This window comes from Neofelis nebulosa, chromosome 2 (assembly GCF_028018385.1).
Source record: "Neofelis nebulosa isolate mNeoNeb1 chromosome 2, mNeoNeb1.pri, whole genome shotgun sequence".
NCBI lineage: Eukaryota > Metazoa > Chordata > Mammalia > Carnivora > Felidae > Neofelis > Neofelis nebulosa.
Window position 1 is genome coordinate 47,727,037 of NC_080783.1, and position 24,542 is coordinate 47,751,578.

A 24,542-nucleotide genomic window follows, 5' to 3' on the forward strand; every position below is an offset into this window, starting at 1 on the left:
TTATTTATTTTTGGGACAGAGAGAGACAGAGCATGAACGGGGGAGGGGCAGAGAGAGAGGGAGACACAGAATCGGAAACAGGCTCCAGGCTCCGAGCCATCAGCCCAGAGCCTGACGCGGGGCTCGAACTCACGGACCGCGAGATCGTGACCTGGCTGAAGTCGGACGCTTAACCGACTGCGCCACCCAGGCGCCCCTTTATTTTTTATTATTATTTGCAAAGGCTCTTCAGATGGAAGTCTGGCATCTTAAACTAAAAGTCCCAATCACACTCACAGTAAGTTGCAAATTTATTTATATTACACTTGGATGTACAAAAAACTGAAGTATGCTTTCTCTCTAAATGATCCAATCACCTTTGCTAGCTACCACTCCACTTGAGGACAAGAAAAAAAAAACTTTTTAGTCTGATTTAATAGCCTTTTTTAGATTAATGAGTATCTATTGCCAAAGAAAAATTGAACTGGACAGGGTTAAACAGTCAAGGAAGACTTGTTCACAATGATTGCTTGGGCACCCGGGTGGCTTGGTCAGTTAAGCATTCAACTCTTAATTTTGGCTCAGGTCATGATCCCAGGATTGTGGGATCAAGCCCCACATGGGGCTCTGAGCTGAGCATGGAACCTGCTCAAGATTCTCTCTATAAGATTCTCTCTCTCTCTCTCTCTCTCCTCCTCCTCCTCCTCCTCTCCCCTGCTCACACTCATTCTCTGTCTCTCAAAAAAAAAAAAAAAAAAAAAAAAGCTTGCAGTAGAGGAGAGAGAGACTGAGAACTCAACTACATTGAAACAAAAGGAGCATTTTGAAGCCTGCAGCAAGCTAGTGGAAAAGTACTAGAGGAGGTTGTTAGGAAGGGGTTGGTCAATGTAATTAGGCCATCTATGACTGCTAACTGGTGACTACCAAAGTTAGGTTTCATACTGCCACAAAGACCAGGAGATGGGGGCACTATCATTTTTTTTTTTTAGTTTAGTTTATTTACTTTGAGAGAGACAGAGACCGTGCAAGTGGGGGAGGAGCGGAGAGAGGAAGAGAGAGAATCTCAAGCAGGCTCTGCACTGCCAGTGCAGAGGCACTAGGCTCAAACTCATGAAACTGAGAGATCATGACTCCAGCCAATACCAAGAGTCTGGTTGGCTCAACCGACTGAGCTACCCAGGCAGGGGGCACTATCATTCTTGATGATTCCATTTCAAAGAGATGCTTCCCAGGTCCTTCAGAAATATACTACTGTGTTGTAAAACTGGCAAGAGGCTGGGAGAAGAGGTACATCTCAAAGGGACAAAGAAAAAAATTACGATTTAATGTTTCCTAGAATAAATGCTCTAAGAAAAGGGAGGTCAGGGACCTACTGGTAACTGGCCCTATTGAACTTTGATTAAAAAAAAAAGAAAGGTATTGTGTTGAAGCACCTGCACTGGAGTCCTCGGTTCTCTTTGCCACTTTCTATTGTCTTGAAATTGCTGAGTTCTGCATCATCTTAGTCACTAGTTTACTTCTTCTTGTGCCCATTCTTTGTATGTAAACACAGACTCTATATTCAGTGTATGTCTTTAATCCTTGAGGACCAGGACATTACAAGCAGTTCATTTACTCTCTGTCTTCCACTGGCATCTCGCATATTGCTCACTTCATGTTAGGGGACAGTAACCCAAAAGCTGAAGTTCCCCAGTAATCTGCACCTCTCTGACACTATTCCAAAAGTAAACACACCTTCCATAGGTGTTCTCAGTCTTCCCAAACCAATCTCAATGTTTCAATCCATCCCTTGCCTCACCCTCACATCTCCCACCCTCACCACAACACAAACACACCCACGTTAAGATTAGCAGCTGACTTCTTCCACTGACTTGTTAGTCTTCTTTTCATCCCCCAATGGCATACTCTTCCACTATTCCAAGTCTAATACTCTAGGCCCAGCTTATTCTATCGTACCTTATAGAGTTAAGATCCATTTATTTATAAAATGTATTAGCTCCTGTCTTTTATGGCTAAATTGTATTGCTAAAGGGGCTAAAACTTAATTCATGAAACTCAAAGCTTATCAATGACTCATTTCTAGTACCACTTCCCTCATCCTGGGGCAATATGCTTCAAAATGTAACTTGGAAGGGAACGTGACAAACTTATGGGAGAAATTTAATTCCCTGATTTAATATTTTCAAATATTACTCATGTCATACTCTCTTAATTGATGAAGGAAACATATGGGATAGTCACCTAGCTATAAGAACGTTTTTAAAGTCTTAACTGACAGATGTAAAAACAAATGTCTTACATCTAGACTGAAGTTCTAACAATCTGTGCTTTCTCTTTTTAACTTCCATGAAAGTATGAATACTCCTACTTTTATCACCCCCCAAAATGGAATTTATGAACCCACATTTCGCTTACATAAAGTTTATTGTGTCTTAAACATGTGTCCTTTCTGAAAATTATGTCTATCACTTACACATAAGTATTATCTAATTACAATAGGTAATAACAGTTTTAACAATTATTTACTGTTTTTTTAAAGTTCTCTTCAAGATAATTCTTAAATAACTATATAATACTTCATATGTATATTATATATAGAAAGAGATATTATATGGATATACATATATATTGTGTGTGTGTGTATATATATATATACACACACACACAATATATATATATATGGAGAGAGAGAGCAGGAATGGCAATTGAATAAAATGCCTTCACTCTGAAACCCATCTCATCTTGTTAAATAGAAAGTGTAGATTGTCAGTAATTTATATTGAATTTTTAAATTGTGAATATTAATAAATAAACTAATTCAATTTATAATTTCTTTTGGTTTCAATATGAGGTTTTTCCCTAATGTGTGTTTCACTTTAACACCTAGCACCATTAAGTTGACAGTAAAATTGGGATTATGGTCATATGTATGTTAGTTGTTATTAGTCAGAATAGAAAAGTAGTAATAAAATTTAGTAAGTTAAGATCTTAGACCTAGGATTGGTGGTGTTTATCTGCACATTTAACATGTGCCAAGGGGCGCCTGGGTGGCGCAGTCGGTTAAGCGTCCGACTTCAGCCAGGTCAGGATCTCGCGGTCTGTGAGTTCGAGCCCCGCGTCAGGCTCTGGGCTGATGGCTCGGAGCCTGGAGCCTGTTTCCGATTCTGTGTCTCCCTCTCTCTCTGCCCCTCCCCCGTTCATGCTCTGTCTCTCTCTGTCCCAAAAATAAATAAAAAACGTTGGAAAAAAAAAATTTAACATGTGCAAGTTACCATTTCCATCATCTTCTCTCATATCGTGGCCTTTGCCATTTTCTCCTCTCTGCTTTGACATAGTCTAGTTATTGTCTCCTCCCATGATAAAATGGACAACTATCCTTCATCTTCGCTTATGTTACTGAGCCACCAAGTAGCTATTTCCTGATTTCAATTTCTTAGAAAGATTCTAGTGACATGGCTTCTTTACTTGACTCAACTTTATTACAGCTCTTCCAGTAGAATGCAGTAACACAGTTCGTAGACAATGTGAATTATTTAATCAACACTGCATACCTCAAAAATATTCCTTACAACAGAGATTGTGGATTTGGGGGACAGGGTCAATGGATTTGGCACCACCCCCCACACCCATCCCTATCTAAATATTCAACTTAGAAATGCTCCTCTGGCTTTAAAACCAAACCCGCCCACACCCTGCACACGTCCCGATTTAAGGATCTAGCTCCCTAGAGGTTAGATTCCTGTCTTTTCTTTCCCCAGCGACTCGCTCAGATTATGCAGATAGTGAGCACTCTGGAAATGGTGGAATATTGTTGAACAAAAAGTTACTCTGGGGTTTCTGATAAAGATGATGAATCATCACAGGAAAATTTGAGCACGCAGAGCCCACACAGTAACCCGCTCGTGCGACTGTCCTAACACACATAATTTACCAGCCCTGCCTGCAAGGAACCAGGAAAAGGAACACGAGAGATTTGACAGCTGTGTCTTTAGCCGCCACCTTAAAGTTGGGCAGGTCGGGGTATTAGAAACGCTTCCCAGCCAGGAGCGTGGCTCCAGGAACGAGCGGAGGCGGCTCTGATCTGCGGCATCCACTCTCCACCCCTTGCCTTTGGTTGCCAGCTATAGCTTGGCCGCAAGGCACTCTGGGACATCAGGAAGCTCAACCTTTATCACCAAGGCAACCGGCCGGCACGCGGTTGTCATGGAAACCGGCGGGCACTCGGAGAGTCTCGTAGAGAAGCTGCCTTCGCCCTCACCCAAGCAAGATGCTTCGCCGAGGCTGTAAAGCCTCTGAAAGGCGAAGACACTTGAGCAACCACCTCAGCTGGCAACAGGACTTGGCGCTGAGCGGCAGCATCTACCTCCTACGAGAGATGGGCCCCACCGGCTTCCTGCTGAGGGAGGAGGAGCCGGAAAACAGGGATTTCCGAGTAATTACCACCCCCAACTTGCCTCCACTCCCGCCCGGCCCACCCACCCGGTCCTCCTGGGCCTTCCTTATTTCTAGCCACCTTCACAATCCCTTCGGATTCTCGTTGCCACACCCACCCCACCCGCGCGAGATCCAGACTCTAAAGATGTGCAAATTGCAGAGGGAAGTCGTGTTTTCATAGAAAAGTTTAATTTTGGGAAGTCAGGACTCCAAAATGGCATCCAACTCTTGTAAGATGATGGCACCTGCTTGATGTTTAGGCTTGAAAATGTGAGACGTTTTACTTGAATACATGCTTTGCGTTGCGTGCGTTCTTGGATCCGTTGTTGGCAGTCACGAGCCCTGTAACTAAAACGAAATGAAAATCCTACGACCTATTTCATACTGTAAATACTAAATAAATAAAATCTGTTTTTCTTTACTCTTTAGTCACTCTAAACCTCCAAGAAGATCCTTTTAAAGTATCGTTTAGGTGGCGATGCCTTGGAAAGGTCTTAATAAAAACCTGAAAAAAAGATATTTTATGTTTGCATATCCCACTCTTGCCACTCAAAAATCAGCCACCATCCCACCTCCCAGGTGTTGATTTGGAAAATTTTAATTTAGTGTCCTGCATTCTAAGTACTGAATACAAATTACTAGCCTGTGCTTATTTAAGACATCTTTTTTTTTTTTTTTACTTTGTCCCTTAGAACACTTAGTTAAAAAATTATTTTAGCCAATATAAACTTGGTGAATAAAATTAGTCTTCTCAAGTCAAATTATATACCAATTAAGTGTACAAAACAAACAAAAGATCCAAAATAAGCTAATTTACAAAAAGTCTTTAGCTCCACTGCAAGGCAGAATGAACTTTATTAAGAAATGTATCGATACAGAGATATTTTTTAGCTTTTAAAATTAGATTTCTTTTCACTTGCCTGAGTGTAGGTCACTGAAGAAGTCTTAAGTGATAATACAAGTTGTTGAGCAAGACAATATGACAGTGAAAAATCAGCCTGGAGACTGGTGTCAAGCGTTAAGATGTCTCCATAGACTATATTCAACGTTTGAAGTCACCTAAACTAAATTACTTCTTGAAATCTCTTTTAATCCTATCGTCCATTAAATTATTTTTATTCTAACTCTAAAAATTAACTGGAGGGGTTTTTTTTTTAAGTATGCATTTTTCTTTTAAAGGTTTTCTTAGGAAATCCTCATGTTTGTAACTGTTCCACATTTCTGAAAGGAGGGGAACTTTGTAAGCATATATGCTGGTAAGTAACTCTGTAATCCAGATCTGCCACAAAGGAACATCTTGGTATATTGCCTTTTTCATGATTTGAGTACTGAAGGTAATAGAAATTTGTTGTTGGGAGATATAAGGGTAAAATGGCTGTAGTTTTTCAGTATATTTTGGCGTATTTTCATTCTGAAAATTAAATAAAGTTTAACTTGAGAAACATACTACCACCTCTGCAAGTTTTAAAAGTTCATGTTTATGATTTAAAAAATCACTTTTTAAATTCTTACTGTCTAAGAATCTTATGTACAAATGTGAAATCTAACTATAAAACAGAAAAAGAAAAACCTCCCTGATTCACATCAATAACAATAATTATGTTCTCACTATAAGATTTCTATTTGCTGTCAGTTAAAAATAAATTCCTGAATACATTTTTATTTTTATTCTTTCTACTGGGTGCATTGTTTGTTTTCTTTGTAAATATAGTACAACAAACAAATCATTTAATAACAAAAAATTCGTTATGTTTTTTAAATTTTTATTTTTATTATTTTCTTCAATTTCTTTAATGTTTATTTATTTTTGAGAGAGAGAGACAGAGTGCAAGCCGGGGAGGTACAGCGCGAGGAGATGCAGAATCTGAACGCTCTGGCTCTGAGCTGTCAGCATAGAGCCAGACACGGGGCTCAAACCCACAAACTGTTAGATCATGACCTGAGCCAAAGTCGGCCACTCAACCGACTGAGTCACCCACGTGCCCCTCATTATTTTTTTAATTATGATATTTTCTAATGTATTATTTTTATTTTCAATAAGCATTTTACTATGAATCTTTTAAGATAGTAATAGGACTACACTGAGAATTACTTCTGTTGAATCTGAAAGTTTTCCTCTAGTGACAGAACCTACTTACAGGGAAATCCCAAAAACGAAAATTTTTTAAAAAATTGTTTTAATTTAGTGTTTGGAGTTAGTCTGGAATTCTTTCCCTTCTTTCCATTTTTTCATTCTTTCAACTCATTTTGTTTTACCTATCTGTATTTATATGAACAAATCATGAATTATATTATTATAGAATATTTGTGACTGAAATTGGAGGGTAAAACAAATCTAACAAAAAATTGAGAGAAGAATATGTATCTCACATTTTGAATGCTTTTCTTTATAAGTTAAAAAAAAAAAAAGTATATACCTTCATTTCCAAAGCTTGTATTACCGAGTTTTTGTTGTTTTGTTTTGATCAGTTTTTATTGAGCATTGCTAACACAATTTACTCTAGTTAGCATAGAAGATATAAAATATGGTCCTTTAAAAACTTGCAGTTTGGTTTTATTATTAAAAATAATAAATTATGTTTATTAAAATAGGTTTTTTTCATTTTTGTAATGCCAGCTTCCTCAGGGCAAGGGCCTTCTGTTCTGATTTCTATATAATGTTACTTGTTTTTTACAATATATTAACCAAACTAAATGGAAATATAATTCAAGTATTTAATATACTAAAGTATATTTCATATATTTAAGTAAGAATTTTTTATGTATTTCTCAGCTTTTAAAAAAGTCATATTCCATTTCAATTGGCGATATTTGAAGTATTTTTTCTGTCATACATTCAAGTGGTATATGTAGGAAAACAGTATTGGTACTCTCCAGAAAATTACTCCATTTTCAGGACTAAGAAACTTCTAGGAAAGTTTAAAAGAATTACAATGAATATCTCATTCCTTTACTAACCTGTCTCTGTGAATAAATGTATGTTATAAAGAAATACATGGACTCTTTCTGGCAAATCTCTTTATTATAAATGTCTTTTATTTTCATTTATAATACTTTTTTCACATATGCTTACTTTAAAACATTTATTTAACTACTGTTTTTGTATGAATTTTTTATTTTGATTTCAGTACAGTTAACATTTAACTACTTATTATTATAACAGAAAACTGATGAGAGTGTTAAGTATATTTATAACACCATCAGCAATATAAATTCTATAATGCTACTCCTAATATTAAAATATATCATTTTAGGTTATATCATAAATAAATATTTCTTTTGGTTTTCCACCTGTGAATACTAGGGTCTTGTTGAAAAAATTCAAACTTCCAAGGAATCATGAATGTAAGTTGCATTTCTTCTTTTATTATTTTGAAGTTAACATATTTAATAATTTTTTGTTTAGACATATTCTAAATTTAAACAATTATTTTCCTAGACAATCTGACAACTATCTGTAGCTCAGTTTGTTGCATTTAAGACACTTGGGACATGTTTCTTCCTTAATAAAAAAATGTAACTTTATATGTCATTTCGAATTCAGGGGCACTTAATAAAAAAAGGGATGAAACAATGGCTAGTTATTCTGAAGGCAAAATTTCCTTCATGTGTGCTAAGCAAAGGTTCACAATGGTTTCTAGGCGTAAAATTATTTTAATTATAAAAAAAATCAGAAATGTAATTTTTTAGATCACAGTAATAGTTGACATGGAACATAATTTCATTCAAAAATATCTACTAACTGAAATTTGTATGTAAAAAATATAAATACATGTTTTTAAGAGTAAAATAGTTTTTATGACAGTACTTAAATTGAGTTTAGAGTCAAGCATATAGGTATGTAACTTTAAGTTCTAGAGTCCTCAAAATTAAAAGAGAAAGAAAATTAATTTTGTTATAGGTCATTTGGATTTATAGATTTTATAAAAAAGATATTGTCATTATGGTAATCACAGTAAACATTTAAAAGTTGTACTAGATAATAAATTAATATTAGTGTTTCACAGACACTTTTTTTTGTACTCTTCTCTCATTTTACACATTTCTCTTATCAACAGAGCACTATTTTCAGTTGCCTTCGGGGCAGCTCAGATTTGGAGGTTCCACAGGCATTTTAAATACCAAATTCCCCCCCCTCCCCCATTTGTGCTCCCCTCTTGTATCCCCTACCTCATATATTGGCTTTCCTTTTTCTTTAGTCTCCAAAACTAGAAACCATGGGATTCTCCTTGATTTTTCCTCTCCCAACTTCCTCTCTCCTGTCTAAGGAGTCATTTCATAAATCCCGTTCATGTTACATCCTACCTCCTTCTCAATGGTGTTTTCATCTCTCCATTCTCATTCTCACCTTTGTCCAACCTTCATCAGCCCTTCATAGTGTTCTAGAGCCTGTTTCTTTTCGGTACCTGCATTTGGTTTCTTCCTTCTCCACATTGTAGACAAAAGGTTCTTTCTGGAATGTCACTTAGTTCTCTACTTCATCCTCTCTTCCAATCCTTCATACACAATGATTGGGTTGTTTGATATTGCATACACTGTTTATTTCTCTATTTCTTCATTTTATCCACCTGAAGTTAAGTGCTCACGTCCTCTCCAAATCTTACTTGTTCTCTACACTGTTTTACATACCATTTTCACAAGCTTCCATACTAGTGCTGTCCAATAGAAATATAATGCAAACCACATATGTAATTTTCTAGTAGCCATATTACAAAGAGTAAAAAGAAACAGGGAAAGTTAATTTTAATAATATATTTTAATTTAATCTAATACATTAAAATATTACCATATCAACATGTAATCAATATAAAAATATGCAATATTTTTGATACTGTCTTCAAAGTCTTAGTATTTTATACTTACAGAGAATCTCATCTAGACACTATATTTTCAATGGAAATATTTGATCTGCATTTAGATTTTATAAAATACTCAGTTGAAAAATAGATTCATGTAATACCTAAATTGTTACATATACGTACTTACAAATTTTTCAGTAACTATATATTATGAGTTTTCAATTTCAATTTAAGTGAAACAAAATTAGAAATTTAGTTTTTTAGTCACATGAACCATATTTCAAGTGCTTAGTAGTCACATGTGGCTAATGGCTACTCTTATTACAGTGAAGCTCTATACAACCAAATTCAACAAACATCTGTTGTACTATGTATTAGCCAGGATCCTCTGTTAGATACTTCTTTATGAATTGAAAAATGAATACTAACATTTGTGGAGTTTTTCATTTCCAAAAGTAGCAATTTCATATGGATCAACCTAATAGTTAATATTCTGTTATCCTTTTTATTTCTTAAAGGCAGAAACTATGTCTTGTTCTTTTTATAAATATCAGCCTATGGTTGGGAATTTTTTAAAATGTTTTTTAATGTTTAATCCTAAATGTTCATTTTGAAAAATATATACTTCCTACAAAAATAAAAGATCTTTCATATCTCTATATTTAAAAGAAGTTTTGGTCAACATTGAGAGAATCCTATTTGCACAAATATTCAAAAAAGTAGAAGTCTTAATCATCTTAAAATTTATCATGTAAATGAAAGCTAGAATGGGGGTGCCTGGCTGGCTTAGTCCGTTGAGTAACCCACTTTGCCTCAGGTCATGCTCTCGCGGTCCATTGGTTCAAGCTCTGTGTAGGGCTCTATGCTGACAGCTCAGAGCCTGGAGCCTCCTTTGGATTCTTTGCCTCTCTCTCTTTCTCTGCCCCTCCCCTGCTTGTGCTCTCTCTCTCTCTCTCTCAGAAATAAATAAACATAAGAAAAAATTTTTTAATGAAAGCTGGAACAAACATAGATTATTTAAATTAATTTAAAGAAAGCTATAAATGATTATTCATTTGGATTATGTGAGTGTTTTGAATATCATTCCTAGATTCTTCTAAAACAAATCAGGAAACAAATATTTGTGCTCTAGTGTTGCATATCAAAAACAATTGACTTTTATTTTTGAACATTTACAAAGATGATTACAAAGGAATTTTATTGTAAAGATATCAGTTTTTGAACATGGAGCATTATTTTTCCCATCACCCAATAAATGTTTTCCAGCAAAACCTACATTTATCACCTAATAGTTTCTTCTAAAGACAATGTCTATTTTTTTTATAGTTTACTTTTTAATAGAGAGCTGAGGGACAAAATAGCTAAGAGTCAAAAACGTATCCTTCTCTTTGTTTTATAAACGTTGGCATTAGAGAAACTTTTAGTTTATCCAATTCCCCTCTCTTCTTTTATAAGGGAGATTCTAAAAGTTCCAATGCTAACAGTAGTCAAAACCCAAATTATAAACTAGATTTTTTTCCCTCTTCTCCATTTTCTCTTTTTCTTTTTGTCTAGTAAATGCCATCCATTCCTTTTTTTAATTAAATATTTACAAATAAATTAAGAACCATGTTGAAGAAAAAAATTTTTAAATTCCCACTACAAAGATACAATAAACTTTTTTGCTCCCATTTTCATTTATTACTTTGTATTTATGTATGTCTAATAGTGCATGAGAATTTTGTCCTCTGCTTTTATCACACATTGTTACTTTATACCCATTTTCAATGCTGTGTAATCTCTGTAATTAAAGTCATCAGGGGCTAAATATGGTATATCATAATTTAGTTAACATTATTCTATTGTTAGGCATTTAATTTATTTCTAACTGTTTGTCATATTCTTTGTACATGAAGCTTTCTCTTCTTTCAATCATTTGTTTAGCCTAATGTCTCATTAATCAGATTTTGGAGTAAAAGTATTAAAATTTTTATGTCTGCCAACCAGATGTATTGCCAAATTGGTCTTAAAATACTTTTGCTGATTTGCAATTTCAGCTACCTGTCAATTTTCTGCTAGGTTTGGTTTGAGATTCGTGTTTTAGGTACATATTATTACTTAAGCACATAATGAAAGACATGAACAGAATACTTAAGTCCCCAAAGAAAATAATTTAAAAATATGAAGAAATATTTTCAAATGTTAATAATATTTCTATAGTGTAGGGGAAAAAAAGGCTGTCCTACAGAACACAAAAAAATGCCAGCTACAAGGTTCATTGTAATCTGTTCGTTCCTGGAAAATTAAATAAATTTCCATTCTTCCATACATCTAACATACCCTTAGAAGGTCTAAAGTATCTTCATATAACTTTTTTAAATGCAAAAAGAAATGACATAAGGCAAACAAACATAACATTTCATTGATTTACTATTGCTTATTCAATAGGTTTTATTCTGTGTCTGTGTGTCATTCTTATTTTAACTAATTTTCTTTTATGGTAATGAAGTTGAACATTTTCCATTGCCCTCTGATAAGATTAGCTGTCTTGCTCTTCTCTATAAAAGAATATTCTTTCATAGTCTCATACATTAATTTTTTAAATTAATTTCAGAAGAGTTTGTTTCTGCCTTTCATTTTCCAATTCATGTTATACCACATAAGACATTTATGGCCAGCTCCTCTTATGAACTTTTATGTTTCAATAATTCTGCTGCCCTAGGAAATCTTTATTCCCAAAAGCACAGTTTTTGTTCTTCATTTTCCTCCCTGTCTTTTTTAGAGAGCAGATGTTGCTCTGTCTCTGTGACAAATAGCTCTCATCCTCCAAAGTAATGGTTAATTAAATTATGTTACCCTCTTACATTCCACCTGCCACCCCACCTCATGCAAGGAATGGAGATTTCTATATTGTTCTATGATGTTTTCAGTATTCTTAGTGTTTAATTTGGAAGTCTTTCCAGAAAAAATGAAGGTTTTATTATCTTGCAAGTATTTTAAAATTTATTAAATAATGTATTAAATGTATTAAAGAATGTATAAAATGAATAGAATTCAAGAGGACCAATAACAGATGGCATTTAAATTATGGCATGTTAAGGAGAGAGAAAAGGAAAGGAGCCTGGGATGGAGAAAGGAATAAAGAATCTAGGATTCCCTGATCAAAACTAAATGTATTAGAAACGATTTCTTATAAGGACAGTAGGATGGAGAAAATTCATAATTCAAAGAATGCACATCCCAAGATTATAAGCAACATAGTTCCAAATAGATTATTCAGAAGAATACTAACCAAATCTGTGAAAGATGTGGCTACCAAGACACTCTTGTAGAAACTGAAAACCAAGACAGGAGAGTAGTTACAATCGAGTCTTGCTCTCCTGTTATCTATTCATTCATTATTCATCTAACAAAGACTAATTTCACTAACTACTCAAATATCCCTGTTTCCCCTTTATGTATTTGTGTCCATTTCTTTTGGTGGTATGTTGATAAAATATTATTTATGGACAAATTGAACAGATTAAAATCTAAGACATGATTATAACACCAATCCAAGGATGAACACTGTCATATAATTAATGCAAAACCTTTACAATGCAACATTTGCACTGGCTCTTTTCAGTTATAAGAAAAAAATATAATTTCCATTCATTTACTTTTATGTTTATTTATTTTTTAGGGAGAGAGAACAAGTCAGGGAGGGGCAGAGAGAGAGGGAGACCAGAATCTGAAGCAGCCTCCAGGCTCTGAGCTATCAGCACAGAGCCTGGCATGGGGCTCAAACCCATGAACTGTGAGGTCATGACCTGATTTGAAGTCAGATGCTTAACCAACTGAGCCACCCAGCACCTCCCATTCTTTTTATCAATGATTCTTACTTGACCTTTTGGTTCTGAAAAAAAATACAAGAAGTGGTAAATCTCAGTGTAACAATTCAATCAAAACTGTCTTTCTGATATTTGAAAGAAAATTCTAACTTTCAGCATAAGTTATTTACATTTCTGTATCTCTAATTTTGCCACTGAATTTTAATACTTTGGAATTTTTCATAGGTGCTTTGCAGTTAGGTCTTGTGGAAAGAGAAATCAGTGACTTGCTTCGAGGGATACATCGAGTTCAAACTCCACAACAAGGAACAAATGATGAAACTGTGCATATTGAAGAAGATGGGTACATTAAACAGAAGGAAATTGGTTCAGATGATATCTGCTCTATTTGTCAAGAAGTACTTTTAGAGAAAAAACTTCCTGTCACATTTTGCAGGTGACATGTTTTTTATCTTTGTTATTGAAGTACAATTAAAATACATTATATTAGTTTCAGGTATATAGTATAATGATTCAGCAGTTCTGAGGAATATTTAGTACTCATCAAGATAAGTGTACTCTTAATCTGCGTTATCTATTTCACCCATTCCCCTACTCACCTTCCCTCCGACAACCACCAGTATCTTTTCTGTATTTAAGAGTCTGGTATTTTGCTGATCTTTTTATTGTTGTTGTTCATTTGTTTTGTTTCTTAATTTTCACATATGAGTGAAATCATATGGTATTTGTCTTTCTTTGGCTGATTTATTTCACTTAGGATTATACCATCTAGGTTAATCCATGTTGTTGCAAATGACAAGGTCTTATTCTTTTCTGTGGTTGAGTAATATTCCATTCTGTGTGTGTATGACACCTTCTTTATCCATTCATTTGTTGATGGACACTTGGGTTGCTTTCACATCTTGGCTATTGTAAATATGCTGCAATAAGCATAGGGGTACATATATCTTTTCAATCCATGTTTTTGTTTTCCTTCAGCAAATTACCTTTAGTGAAATTACTAAATCATGGTAATTCTATTTTTAATTTTTTGAAGAACTACCATACTGCTTTCCACAGTGGTTGCACCAGTTTGCATTTCCACCAACAGTGCATGAAGGTTCCTTTTTCTCCACATCCTTGCCAACACTTGTTATTTTTTGTGTTTTTTGTGTCAGCCATTCTGACAGGTTTAAGGTGATATCTCTTTGTGGTTTGGATATGCATTTCTCTGACGGTTTGTGATGCTGAGCATCTTTTCACGTGTATATCAACCATCTGTATGTCTGCCTTGGAAAATGTCAGTTCAAATCCTCTGCCCATTTTTTGATCAGATTATTTGGGGGTTTTTGGTGTTGAGTTATATAAGTTCTTTATATATTTTGGATACACCAAAATCAGATACATCACTTGAAAATATCTTCCCCCATTCAGTAGGTTGCCTTTTGGTTTTGTTGGTTTCCATTGCTGTGCAAAAGCTTTTAATTTTGATGTAGTCCCAAATAGTTTAATTTTGATTTTGTTTTCCCTGACTAAGGAGACATATCTAGAAACATGATTCTATGGCTGCAGTCAAAGAAATTATTGCCTGTATTTTCTTTGGGGATTTTTATGGTTTTGGATCTCACTTTTCTTTAATATTTTAGAGTGAGAAAGGGAGAGCATGAGTGGGAGGAGTGGGAGAGAGGAAGAGAGAGAATCCCAAGCAGGCTCCACATTTAGTACAGAGCCAAACACAGGGCTTGATCCCACAACCCTGAGATCATTATCTGAACCAAAATCAAGAATTGGATGCTCAACTGACTGAGCCACCCAGGCACCCCCAGGTCTTACATTTATATCTTTAATCCATTTTGAGCTGATTTTTGTGTGTGGTGTAAGAAAGTGGTCCAATTTTATTCTTTTTGCCTATAGCTATCTAGTTTTCCCAGAACCGTTCATTGAAGGAACTGTCTTCTCCTCATTGTAAATTCTTGCCTTCTTTGTTGTAGATTAATTGACCATACAAGTGTGTGTTAATTTTGGGCCCTCTATTCTGTTCTGTTGATCTGTGTGTCTATTTTTGTGCCAGTATTATACTGTTTTCAATTACTACAACTATATATATATCTTAAAACTTGGAATTTGAAGTGCCAGCTTTATTTTTCTTTCTCAAGCTGTCTTTGGCTATCTTTGAGGTTCCATACATATTTTAGGATTATTGGTTCTAGTTCTGCCAAAACTGTTGTTTGTCTTCTGATAGAAATTACATTGACTCTGTAGATTGCTTTGGGTAGTGTGGACATTTTCATAGTATTAATTCTTTCAGTCCTAGGGCATGGAATATCTTTCCATTTGTTGTCTCATCTTCAATTTCTTTCATCAATGTTTTATAGTTAGGTTTATTCCTAAGTATTTTGTTCATTTTGATGCAATTATAAATGGGATTTTTTTCTTTGTTTCTCTTTTTGCTACTTCATTATTAGTATACAGACATGTAATAGATTTCTGTAAATTGATTTTGTATCCTGTGACCTTACTGAATTCATTTATTAGTTCTAGTGTTTTTTGGTGGTGTTTTAAAGGTTTACTATATATAGTATTCTGTGATTTGCAAATACTGAATGTTTTTCTTCTTACTTACTAATTTGGATGCCATTTATTTATTTTAGCCTGGTTGCTGTGGCTAGGACTCTCAGTACTATGTTTAATAAAAACAGTGAGAGCAGACACCCTTATCTTATTATGATCTTAAAGGAAAAGCTCTCAGTACTTCACTGTTGAGTATGATTTTAGTGTGGGTTTTTTATATATAGTCTTTATTATGTTGAGAAATGTTCCCTCTAAACCTACTTTGCTGAGAGTTTTTATCATGAATGGATGTTGTACTTTCTCAATGCTTTTTCTGCATCTATTGAGATGATCATATGGTTTTCGTCCTTTCTCTTACTAATGTATCATGTTGATTGATTTTTGAAATTTTTCTAGGGATAGAGAGAGAGACAGAGGATGAGCAGGGGAGGGGCAGAGAGAGAGGGAGACACAGAATTCGAAGCAGGCTCCAGGCTCTGAGCTGTCAGCACAGAGCCCGACACGGGGCTCGAACCCACAAACCACAAGATCATGACCCGAGCCAAAGTCAGACGCTTAACCAACTTAGCCACCCAGTTGCCCCTGTTTTATTTATTTTTTAGAGAGAGACAGACAGAGACAGAGATGGAGAATGAGCAGGGGAGGGGCAGAGAGAGGGAGACACAGAATCCAAAACAGGCTGCAGGCTCTGTGCTATCAGCACAGAGCCCAACACAGGGCTCGAACTCGTGAACCCCGAGATCATGACCTGAGTCGAAGTCAGAAGCCTAACTGATTGAGCCACCCAGGCACCCCTCCTTCTTCATTTCTTATTTTATTTATTTGAGTCCTCTCTCATTTTCTCTTAATGAGTCTGATAAAAGGTTTATCAATTTTATTGATTTTTTCAAAGAACCAGCTACTGGTTTCATTGATCTGTTCTTTTGTTGGGGGGCGGGAGTTGTCTCTATTTCATTCATTTCTACTTTAATTTTTATTATTTCCTTCCTTCTATTGGCTTTGGGCTATGTTCTTTTTCTAGCTCCTTTAGGTATAAGGTTAGGTTGTTTATTAGAGATCTTTCTTGCTTCTTGAGGTATATCTGTATTGCTATAAATTTCTCTCTTTGATCAGCTTTTGCTGCATCCCAAAGATTTGGACCATTGTGTTTTCTTTTTTAGTTGTCTCCATGTATTTTGATTTCCTCTTATTTTTTTGATTAACCCATTCATTGTTTAGTAGCATGTTATTTAGCCTCCATATATTTGCATTCTGTTTGATTTCTAATTTCATAATGTCATGATCAGAAAATGTGCATGATAAGATTTCATTCTTTTTAAATTTATCGATATTTGTTAGTGACCTAATATGCAATCTATTCTGGAGAATGTTCCATGTGCACTTGAAAAGACTGTGTAGTCTGCTGTTTTGGGATACAATGTTCTGAATATCTGTTAGGTCCATCTGGCCAGTCCTGTCATTCAAAGCTACTCCTTCCTTGTTTATTTTCCGTCTGGCAGATGTATCCATTGATGTAAGTGGGGTGTTAAAGTCCCCTACTATTATCGTATCATTGTCAGTTTATTCCTTTATGCCTGTTAATAGGTCCTTTCTGGCTTTAGGTGCTTCCATGTTGAGTGCATAAATATTTACAGTTGTTATATCCTTTTGTTGGATTGTTCCCTTTATCATTATTAATGTCCTTCCTTTGCTCTTGTCACTGTCTTTGTTTTCAAGTCTATTTTGTCCAGTATAAGCATTGCTACTTCAGCTTTCTTTTCACTTTCATTTGCATGGTAAGTGGTTTTCTACCTCTTCATTTTCAATCTGCATAGGTCTTTAGGTCTGAAGTGAGTCTCTTGAAGGTGACATATAGATGAGTCTTTTTTTTTTAAATATTTGCTAACATTTATTTTGTAGGAGATAAAAATGGGTCCCAGAAATACTAAATGAATAGACCACAATCATACAGGTTGTTAATAAAAGAACTATAACATATAACTCTCTCATAATAACGTAATTAAAAATTCTTCAAAAAACCCATTAGCCGTATCTGAGAAAAAGAATAAAGCTAATTTTTCTTTTTTTTTTTAATATGAAATTTATTGTCAAATTGGTTTCCATACAACACCCAGTGCTCATCCCAACGGGTGCCCTCCTCAATGCCCATCACCCACTTTCCCCTCCCTCTCACCCTGCCCCTCCCCCCGTCAACCCTCAGTTTGTTCTCAGTTTTTAAGAGTCTCTTATAGTTTGCCTCCTTCCCTCTCTGTAACTTTTTTTTCACCCTTCCCCTCCCCCATGGTCTTCCGTTAAGTTTCATAGGATCCACATAAGAGTGAAAACATATGGTATCTGTCTTTCTCTGTATGACTTATTTCACTTAGCACAACACTCTCCAGTTCCATCCATGTTGCTACAAAAGGCCATATTTCATTCTTTCTTACTGCCAAGTAGTATTCCATTGTATATGTAAACCACAACTCTTTATCCATTCATCAGTTGATGGACATTTAGGCCCTTTCCATAATTTGGCTATTGTTGAAAGTGCTGCTATAAACATTGGGGTACGAGTGCCCCTATGCATCAGCACTCCTGTATCCCTTGGGTAAAATCCTACCAGTACTACTGCTGGGTCATAGGGTAGATCTATTTTTAATTTTGTGAGGAACCTCTACACTGTTTTCCAGAGTTTGCATTCCCACCAACAGTGCAAGAGGGTTTCCGTTTCTCCACATCCTCGCCAGCATCTATAGTCTCCTGATTTGTTCATTTTGGCCACTCTGACTGGTGTGAGGTGATTTCTTAGTGTGGTTTTGATTTGTATTTCCCTGATGAGGAGTGATGTTGAGCATCTTTTCATGTGCCTGTTGGCCATCCGGATGTCTTCTTTAGAGAAGTGTCTATTCATGTCTTCTGCCTATTTCTTCACTGGATTATTTGTTTTTCGGGTGTGGAGTTTGGTGAGTACTTTGTACCTTTTGGATACTAGCCGTTTGTCCGATATGTCATTTGCAAATATCTTTTCCCATTCTGTCGGTTCCCTTTTAGTTTTGTTGATTGTTTCCTTTGCAGTGCAGAATCTTTTATCTTCATGAGGTCCCAATAGTTCATTTTTGCTTTAATTCCCTTGCCTTCAGAGATGTGTCAAGTAAGAAATTGCTGCAGCTGAGGTCAGAGAGGTTTTTTCCTGCTTTCTCCTCCAGGGTTTTCATGGTTTCCTGTCTCACATTCAGGTCCTTCATCCATTTTAAGTTTATTTTTGTGAATGGTGTAAGAAAGTGGTCTAGTTTCATCTTTCTGCATGTTGCTGTCCAGTTCTCCCAGCACCATTTGTTAAAGAGACTGTCTTTTTTCCATTGGATGTTCTTTCCTGCTTTGTCAAAGATTAGTTGGCCATACTTTTGTGGGTCCAATTCTGGAGTCTCTATTCTATTCCATTGATCTATGTGTCTGTTTTTGTGCCAGTACCATGCTGTCTTGATGATTACAGCTTTGTAGTAAAGGCTAAAGTCTGGCATTGTGATACCTCCCGCTTTGGTCTTCTTCAATATTACTTTGGCTATTTGGAGTCTTTTGTGGTTCCATACAAATTTTAGGATTGCTTGTTCTAGCTTCACAAAAAAAGAGAACTACAGGCCAATATCCCTGATGAATATGGATGCAAAAATTCTCAACAAGATACTAGCAAATCGAATTCAACAGCATATAAAAAGAATTATTCACCATGATCAAGTGGGATTCATTCCTGGGATGCAGGGCTGGTTCAACATTTGCAAATCAATCAACATGATACATCACATTAATAAAAGAAAAGATAAGAACCATATGATCCTGTCAATCGATGCAGAAAAGGCCTTTGACAAAATTCAGCAATGTTTCTTAATAAAAACCCTCAAGAAAGTCGGGATAGAAGGAACATACTTAAAGATCATAAAAGCCATTTATGAAAAGCCCACAGCTAACATCATCCTCAATGAGGAAAAACTGAGAGCTTTTTCCCTGAGATCAGGAAACGACAGGGATGTCCACTCTCACCGCTGTTGTTTAACATAGTGTTGGAAGTTCTAGCATCAGCAATCAGACAACAAAAGGAAATCAAAGGCATCAAAATTGGCAAAGATGAAGTCAAGCTTTCACTTTTTGCAGATGACAAGATATTATACATGGAAAACCCCATAGACTCCACCAAAAGTCTGCTAGAACTGATACATGAATTCAGCAAAGTCACAGGATATAAAATTAATGTACCGAAATCAGTTGCATTCTTATAAACTAATAATGAAGCAACAGAAAGACATAAAGAAACTGATCCCATTCACAATTGCACCAAGAAGCATAAAATACCTAGGAATAAACCTAACCAAAGATGTAAAAGATCTCTATTCTGAAAACTATAGAGAGCTTATGAAAGAAATTGAGGAAGATACAAAGAAATGGAGAAACAGTCCATGCTCATGGATTGGAAGAATAAATACTGTTAAAATGTCAATACTACCCAAAGCAATCTACACATTCAATACAATCCCAATCAAAATTGCACCAGCATTCTTAAAGCGAGATGAGTCATATATATATATATATATATATATATATATATATATATATGTATTTATATATATATATTTACTCACCCTGTGTCCTTTGATTGGAACATTTAATTCATTTATATTTAAAAGTATTTATTGGTATATATGTACTTATTGCCATTTTGTTACTTATTTTATGGTTGTTTTTGTAGTTCTCTGTTCCTTTCTTCTTTCTTGCTCTCTTCTCTTGTGGTTTGATGGCTTCCTTGTGTGTTGTGCTTGGATTCGTTTCTCTTTATTTTTTCTATATCAATTATAAGGTTGTTTTTATATGGTTGTCATTTTTATGTGTGGTTGCCATTAGGTTCATATATAACATCCTATGAATATAATAGTCTATATACGTTAATGTTGCTTTAATTTGAACCCATCTAAAGCACTAGGCTTGTAGTTGGGCAGCATTAGTAGTCACACCAGATGCCTGCCCTCAGCCTGTCTGTTGGAGCTGCAGTCATGCTGAAGTGCAGAGTGCTCTCCTGTGTTGTCACCTGAGAGGGCTTCATTGGTAAATGGAGCCAGATGTCAGACTAGATGCCTACCTCCAGTCCATCTGTTGGGGCTGTTGTCACACCTGTCTGCAGGGTACTCTCTCTGCCTTGTCTCCTGAGAGGCTTTCATGGGTGGATGGGTCCAGAAGTCAGACCCCATGCCTGCCCCCATTCTGTGTGCCCATGCTACAGTTGCACTGATTGACAGGGCAGTCTCTGAGCTTCCAACTGTAAGATTTGGCTTCTGGGACTGTGGGTGCACTGGTGTGTGTAGTTACCTTTTCCTCTCCCGAAAGCAGGAGTCGCTTTAGAGTGGTGCTGGTCCTTGCCAGGGCTGCCTACGGAGCATGTTAGGGCAAGAACTGCTATGGGGGGACACCTACTGAGTGGGGCAAGTTGGTTGTCATGGATCCACATGATAATGTGAGGGCCAGAAGCACTGCAATAGCAAGATAGGTGGAAAGTGTTTAGCTGATTGCTACAAACATCCAGGTATCTAGCCTATGGGGCTGGGAAGAGGATAGAAATGGCACCCACCGGCTCTTTTGTTCTTGAAGTCTCTTAATGATCCTTGCCCTTCTAGGTCATGTTCTGAAATTAGTAAATAATCTCCTTCATGTGTACCCCCTGGTGATTTTCAAACTGCTGCTTTTATTACTATATCTGGGCTGGGTTATTTGTTATGCTGGCTCTTTAACAGCAGGGACTCCGTTTCCTATCACCCTCTGGCTCTCCTGGAGCTAGGCCCTGCTGGCAGTGTTAAGCCCCATTGGTTTTCAAAGCCAAATGTTATGGAGACTTGTCTTCCCAGTGCAGGTTCCCTGTGCCTGAGGTGCCTGGTGTGGGGTCTGATTCTCTCACTTCTCCATGCTTGTGTTGCCCTTCCCATTGTGGTTAACCTCCACATGGGTTTAGTTCTTGACCACGTCTCTGCTCCCCCTACACTTTTGAATGTTGCATTCTCTCTACGATGAACTGTGAAAAATATGTTCTGCCAGTCTTTGGTTGTTTCTGAGTTAATTGCACTGATGTAGCTGTTATCTCAGTGTGTCCATAGGACAACGTGACCTCAGGATTCTCCTACTTTGCCATCTTCCCAGCGTTCTACGTGTTTTTTTCCTTTGGTGATTTAAAGCTTATGAAAAAATTCTAATTTAATATGTTTGTAATTTCTTGTTAGGAGACATGTTGATAGAAAAACAATAAAAAGCTTTACCTATTGCTTAATTTATATTTAAATGGCCTTCTTTTGTTTCCTAACATATATGTTGTAACAGGTCCTGTTCTTATTCTAAATATTTCTAGGCTACAATATAAAGGGTGAAAATTAAAATTTAACTCCACTTTATTCCCTTCTTCCTTCTCCACTTTAAGCTATTAAGGTAGGATAATTTTCACATTTTTGTTTTATACCCATTGGCTCAGAGAAGTTACAAAGAATTTTCTGAGTAAAGATAGTACTTTAATATTCTAAAAATTCCTTTCAGTTTCAAATTCTATCTTTCAACCTAAGTAATTCAAATTTTTACCTACACACAAACATTTATTGAGAGTGTCATATTCATACTATTCTTCAAGTCACTGTAAAGTTGGACTTGGATATTTGGGCAACCATTTGCTATTGAATTTTTCATTTTCTTACTCCTGATTATTTGCCAAAATTTTCATCCATGTAGTTTTTCATATAGCAGCTTCTTTTTTTAATTTTTTTTCATGTTTATTTATTATTGAGAGAGACAGAGACAGAATGCGAGTGGGTTGGGGCAGAGAGAGAGGGAAGCACAGAATCTGAAGCAGGCTCCAGGCTCTGAGCTGTCAGCACAGAGCCTGACACGGGGCTCAAACTCACAGGCTGTGAGATCATGACCTGAGCCGAAGGCGGACACTCAACCGACTGAGCCACCCAGGCACCCCTCATATGGCAGCTTCTATTGCATATTTTTAAATTATTAACTGTTTCCCAAAATATTATTTCTCTCAGTAGATATTTTTCGGGTACTATCAAATATTGTGATTTCTAGAAGAATGAGGTGATACCCCTGCTCTCAGTGATGTCTTTCATTTAAAAATAATTACTATTGTTATAATTTTCTTTTTGGTCAAGATTATATTTATCCTGACTTTAAAAATGAAAAATTCTGGAGTGCCTGAGTGGCTCTCTTAATCTCAGGGTTGTGGGTTTGAGCCCTAGGTTGGGTGTAGAGATTACTCAAAAATAAAATCTTAAAAAAAAAGAAAATGATGCAAAATTGTTTGCCACCATTTCATTGGAATGGGGGAGAATTTGTTAGGAATTCTGATGTATAGATTAAAGATGATAGATTAGGTAGGTGAATAAGATAGTGTTTATGTGTATAATCAAGCCATATCTGGAAAATTGGTTCAGAATCTGTTTTTATAGGAAACAAAGATGGTAGCACAGAAAGTTTTATTTATATAAATATATATAACTTTGATGGATACAAATGGTAAACTCATTTTATTTCTAACAGGTTTGGCTGTGGCAATAGCCTCCATATAAAATGCATGAAGATCCTAGCTAATTATCAGGATATGATATCAAATGCTTCCATGTTGAAATGTCCTCTATGTAGGAAAGAGTTTGCACCAATAAAACTTATTTTAGAGGAATTCAGAAACTCTAGCAAACTTGTAACTGCAGCTGAAAAAGAGCGACTGGACAAACACCTTGGAATTCCCTGTAATAACTGTAAACAATTTCCAATTGAGGGGAGCTGTTATAAGTAAGTGTCATCAGTAAAATGATAAACATGTTTTCTAACTCTTTTTAACATTAGAAAACTTGAAGCATTAGAGTACTAGTCATTTAGGCTGGGTTCTTCCTTCTGTATGTAGTATGTTTGAGTAAGTGATGGTTGCTTATTTAGGATTTCCAGACTGGTGATCTATGTCAGCCTAGTACCTCAAACACTCATTGTTTTATTCCTTCACTTACAGAAAGGTATTGGCTTTGCACTCCAGTCTAGATTGAGAGTCTGAAGTAGCATTCTGTCCTGGAAGCTCTAGACACAGGCTTGTTGCTTTGGCCTAAATGAGTTTCCAAATTCAGAACCCTCCACTTCTAGACCTCTCAGCTTCTGTAACTTTCTTTGAACCATCATTGATATTGCCAAAAACTTCTATAATTGAGCTAGAGGGATACTGACTAGATTGACTGAATATTTAATTGAGTTTCCTGAATTCCAAATTTCAACAAGTACATGTGTTTTTTGTTTCAATCCTGTGCTTCAATGGCAATAAGATAATTATTAGAGAAAACAGTTTTTGTTACTTTTGTACTTAATCCCCAAACTTTCCCACAATTGCCACACTAAAACATCAATTAATTGCTATGCTTAGGAATTGTGTTTTAATTAAAATTTTAGCTTAACTCTATGTGAAGAAAATATTTTTTCCAGTCTTCCTAGAAATACATTATGATGAGCCCAATTCATACATTTTTTAGAACCCTCTCATAAAATCATAAAACTGTTTTTAATTACTCCTGTCAGCAAATGGTAACTTTTCTGGTTTATAGTGTTTTAGTTCTTTGTTTTCCTTATGTGTCACATAGAAGAAAATCAACTGGAACACTGTAAGTAAGAGTCTTTACTGGAAAGTGACTGGCCTGAGAAGACTCCAAAGGAACATTTTAGGAACTGAGGAACTGAGAAAGAAGGTCAGAATTTTTGTGGAGGTTTAGCAGGTATTCAGCTAGCATCAGGAATGTTAGTTAAATAGGTTCCAGAAAAAGGAAGGACTTGACCTTCGGTATCAGCAACTGTTGTTTTCAAGAGGTACGGATCCAAACAGTAAGAAGCTAAGATAACATGTGAAAGAGGGGGTTGGGAGGAACAGCTGTGAGAGATGAGGACATGAAGCAGACATGGTGTAAAATTCTCAGTCCTCATTGTT

At 35.9% G+C, this 24,542-nt stretch overlaps 1 protein-coding gene across 4 annotated transcripts in view; it reads left to right on the forward strand.

The window, feature by feature from the left end:
- Positions 1-4,164: 4,164 nt before the first annotated feature.
- ZSWIM2 (zinc finger SWIM-type containing 2) overlaps positions 4,165-24,542 on the forward strand; it is a 31,955-nt gene continuing 11,577 nt past the window's right edge. The window contains exons 1-5 of one of the 4 annotated variants that reach the window (XM_058711880.1): positions 4,165-4,411; positions 5,593-5,669; positions 7,718-7,758; positions 13,247-13,457; positions 23,120-23,371. In XM_058711880.1, coding sequence (XP_058567863.1) covers positions 4,247-4,411; positions 5,593-5,669; positions 7,718-7,758; positions 13,247-13,457; positions 23,120-23,371 — 746 coding nt within the window. In that variant the 5' untranslated portion in view covers positions 4,165-4,246. Of the gene's footprint in view, positions 4,412-4,500; positions 4,684-5,592; positions 5,670-7,714; positions 7,759-13,246; positions 13,458-23,119; positions 23,372-24,542 lie in introns of those variants that run through there. The other 3 variants (XM_058711883.1, XM_058711887.1, XM_058711894.1) reach the window with 3 other exon arrangements.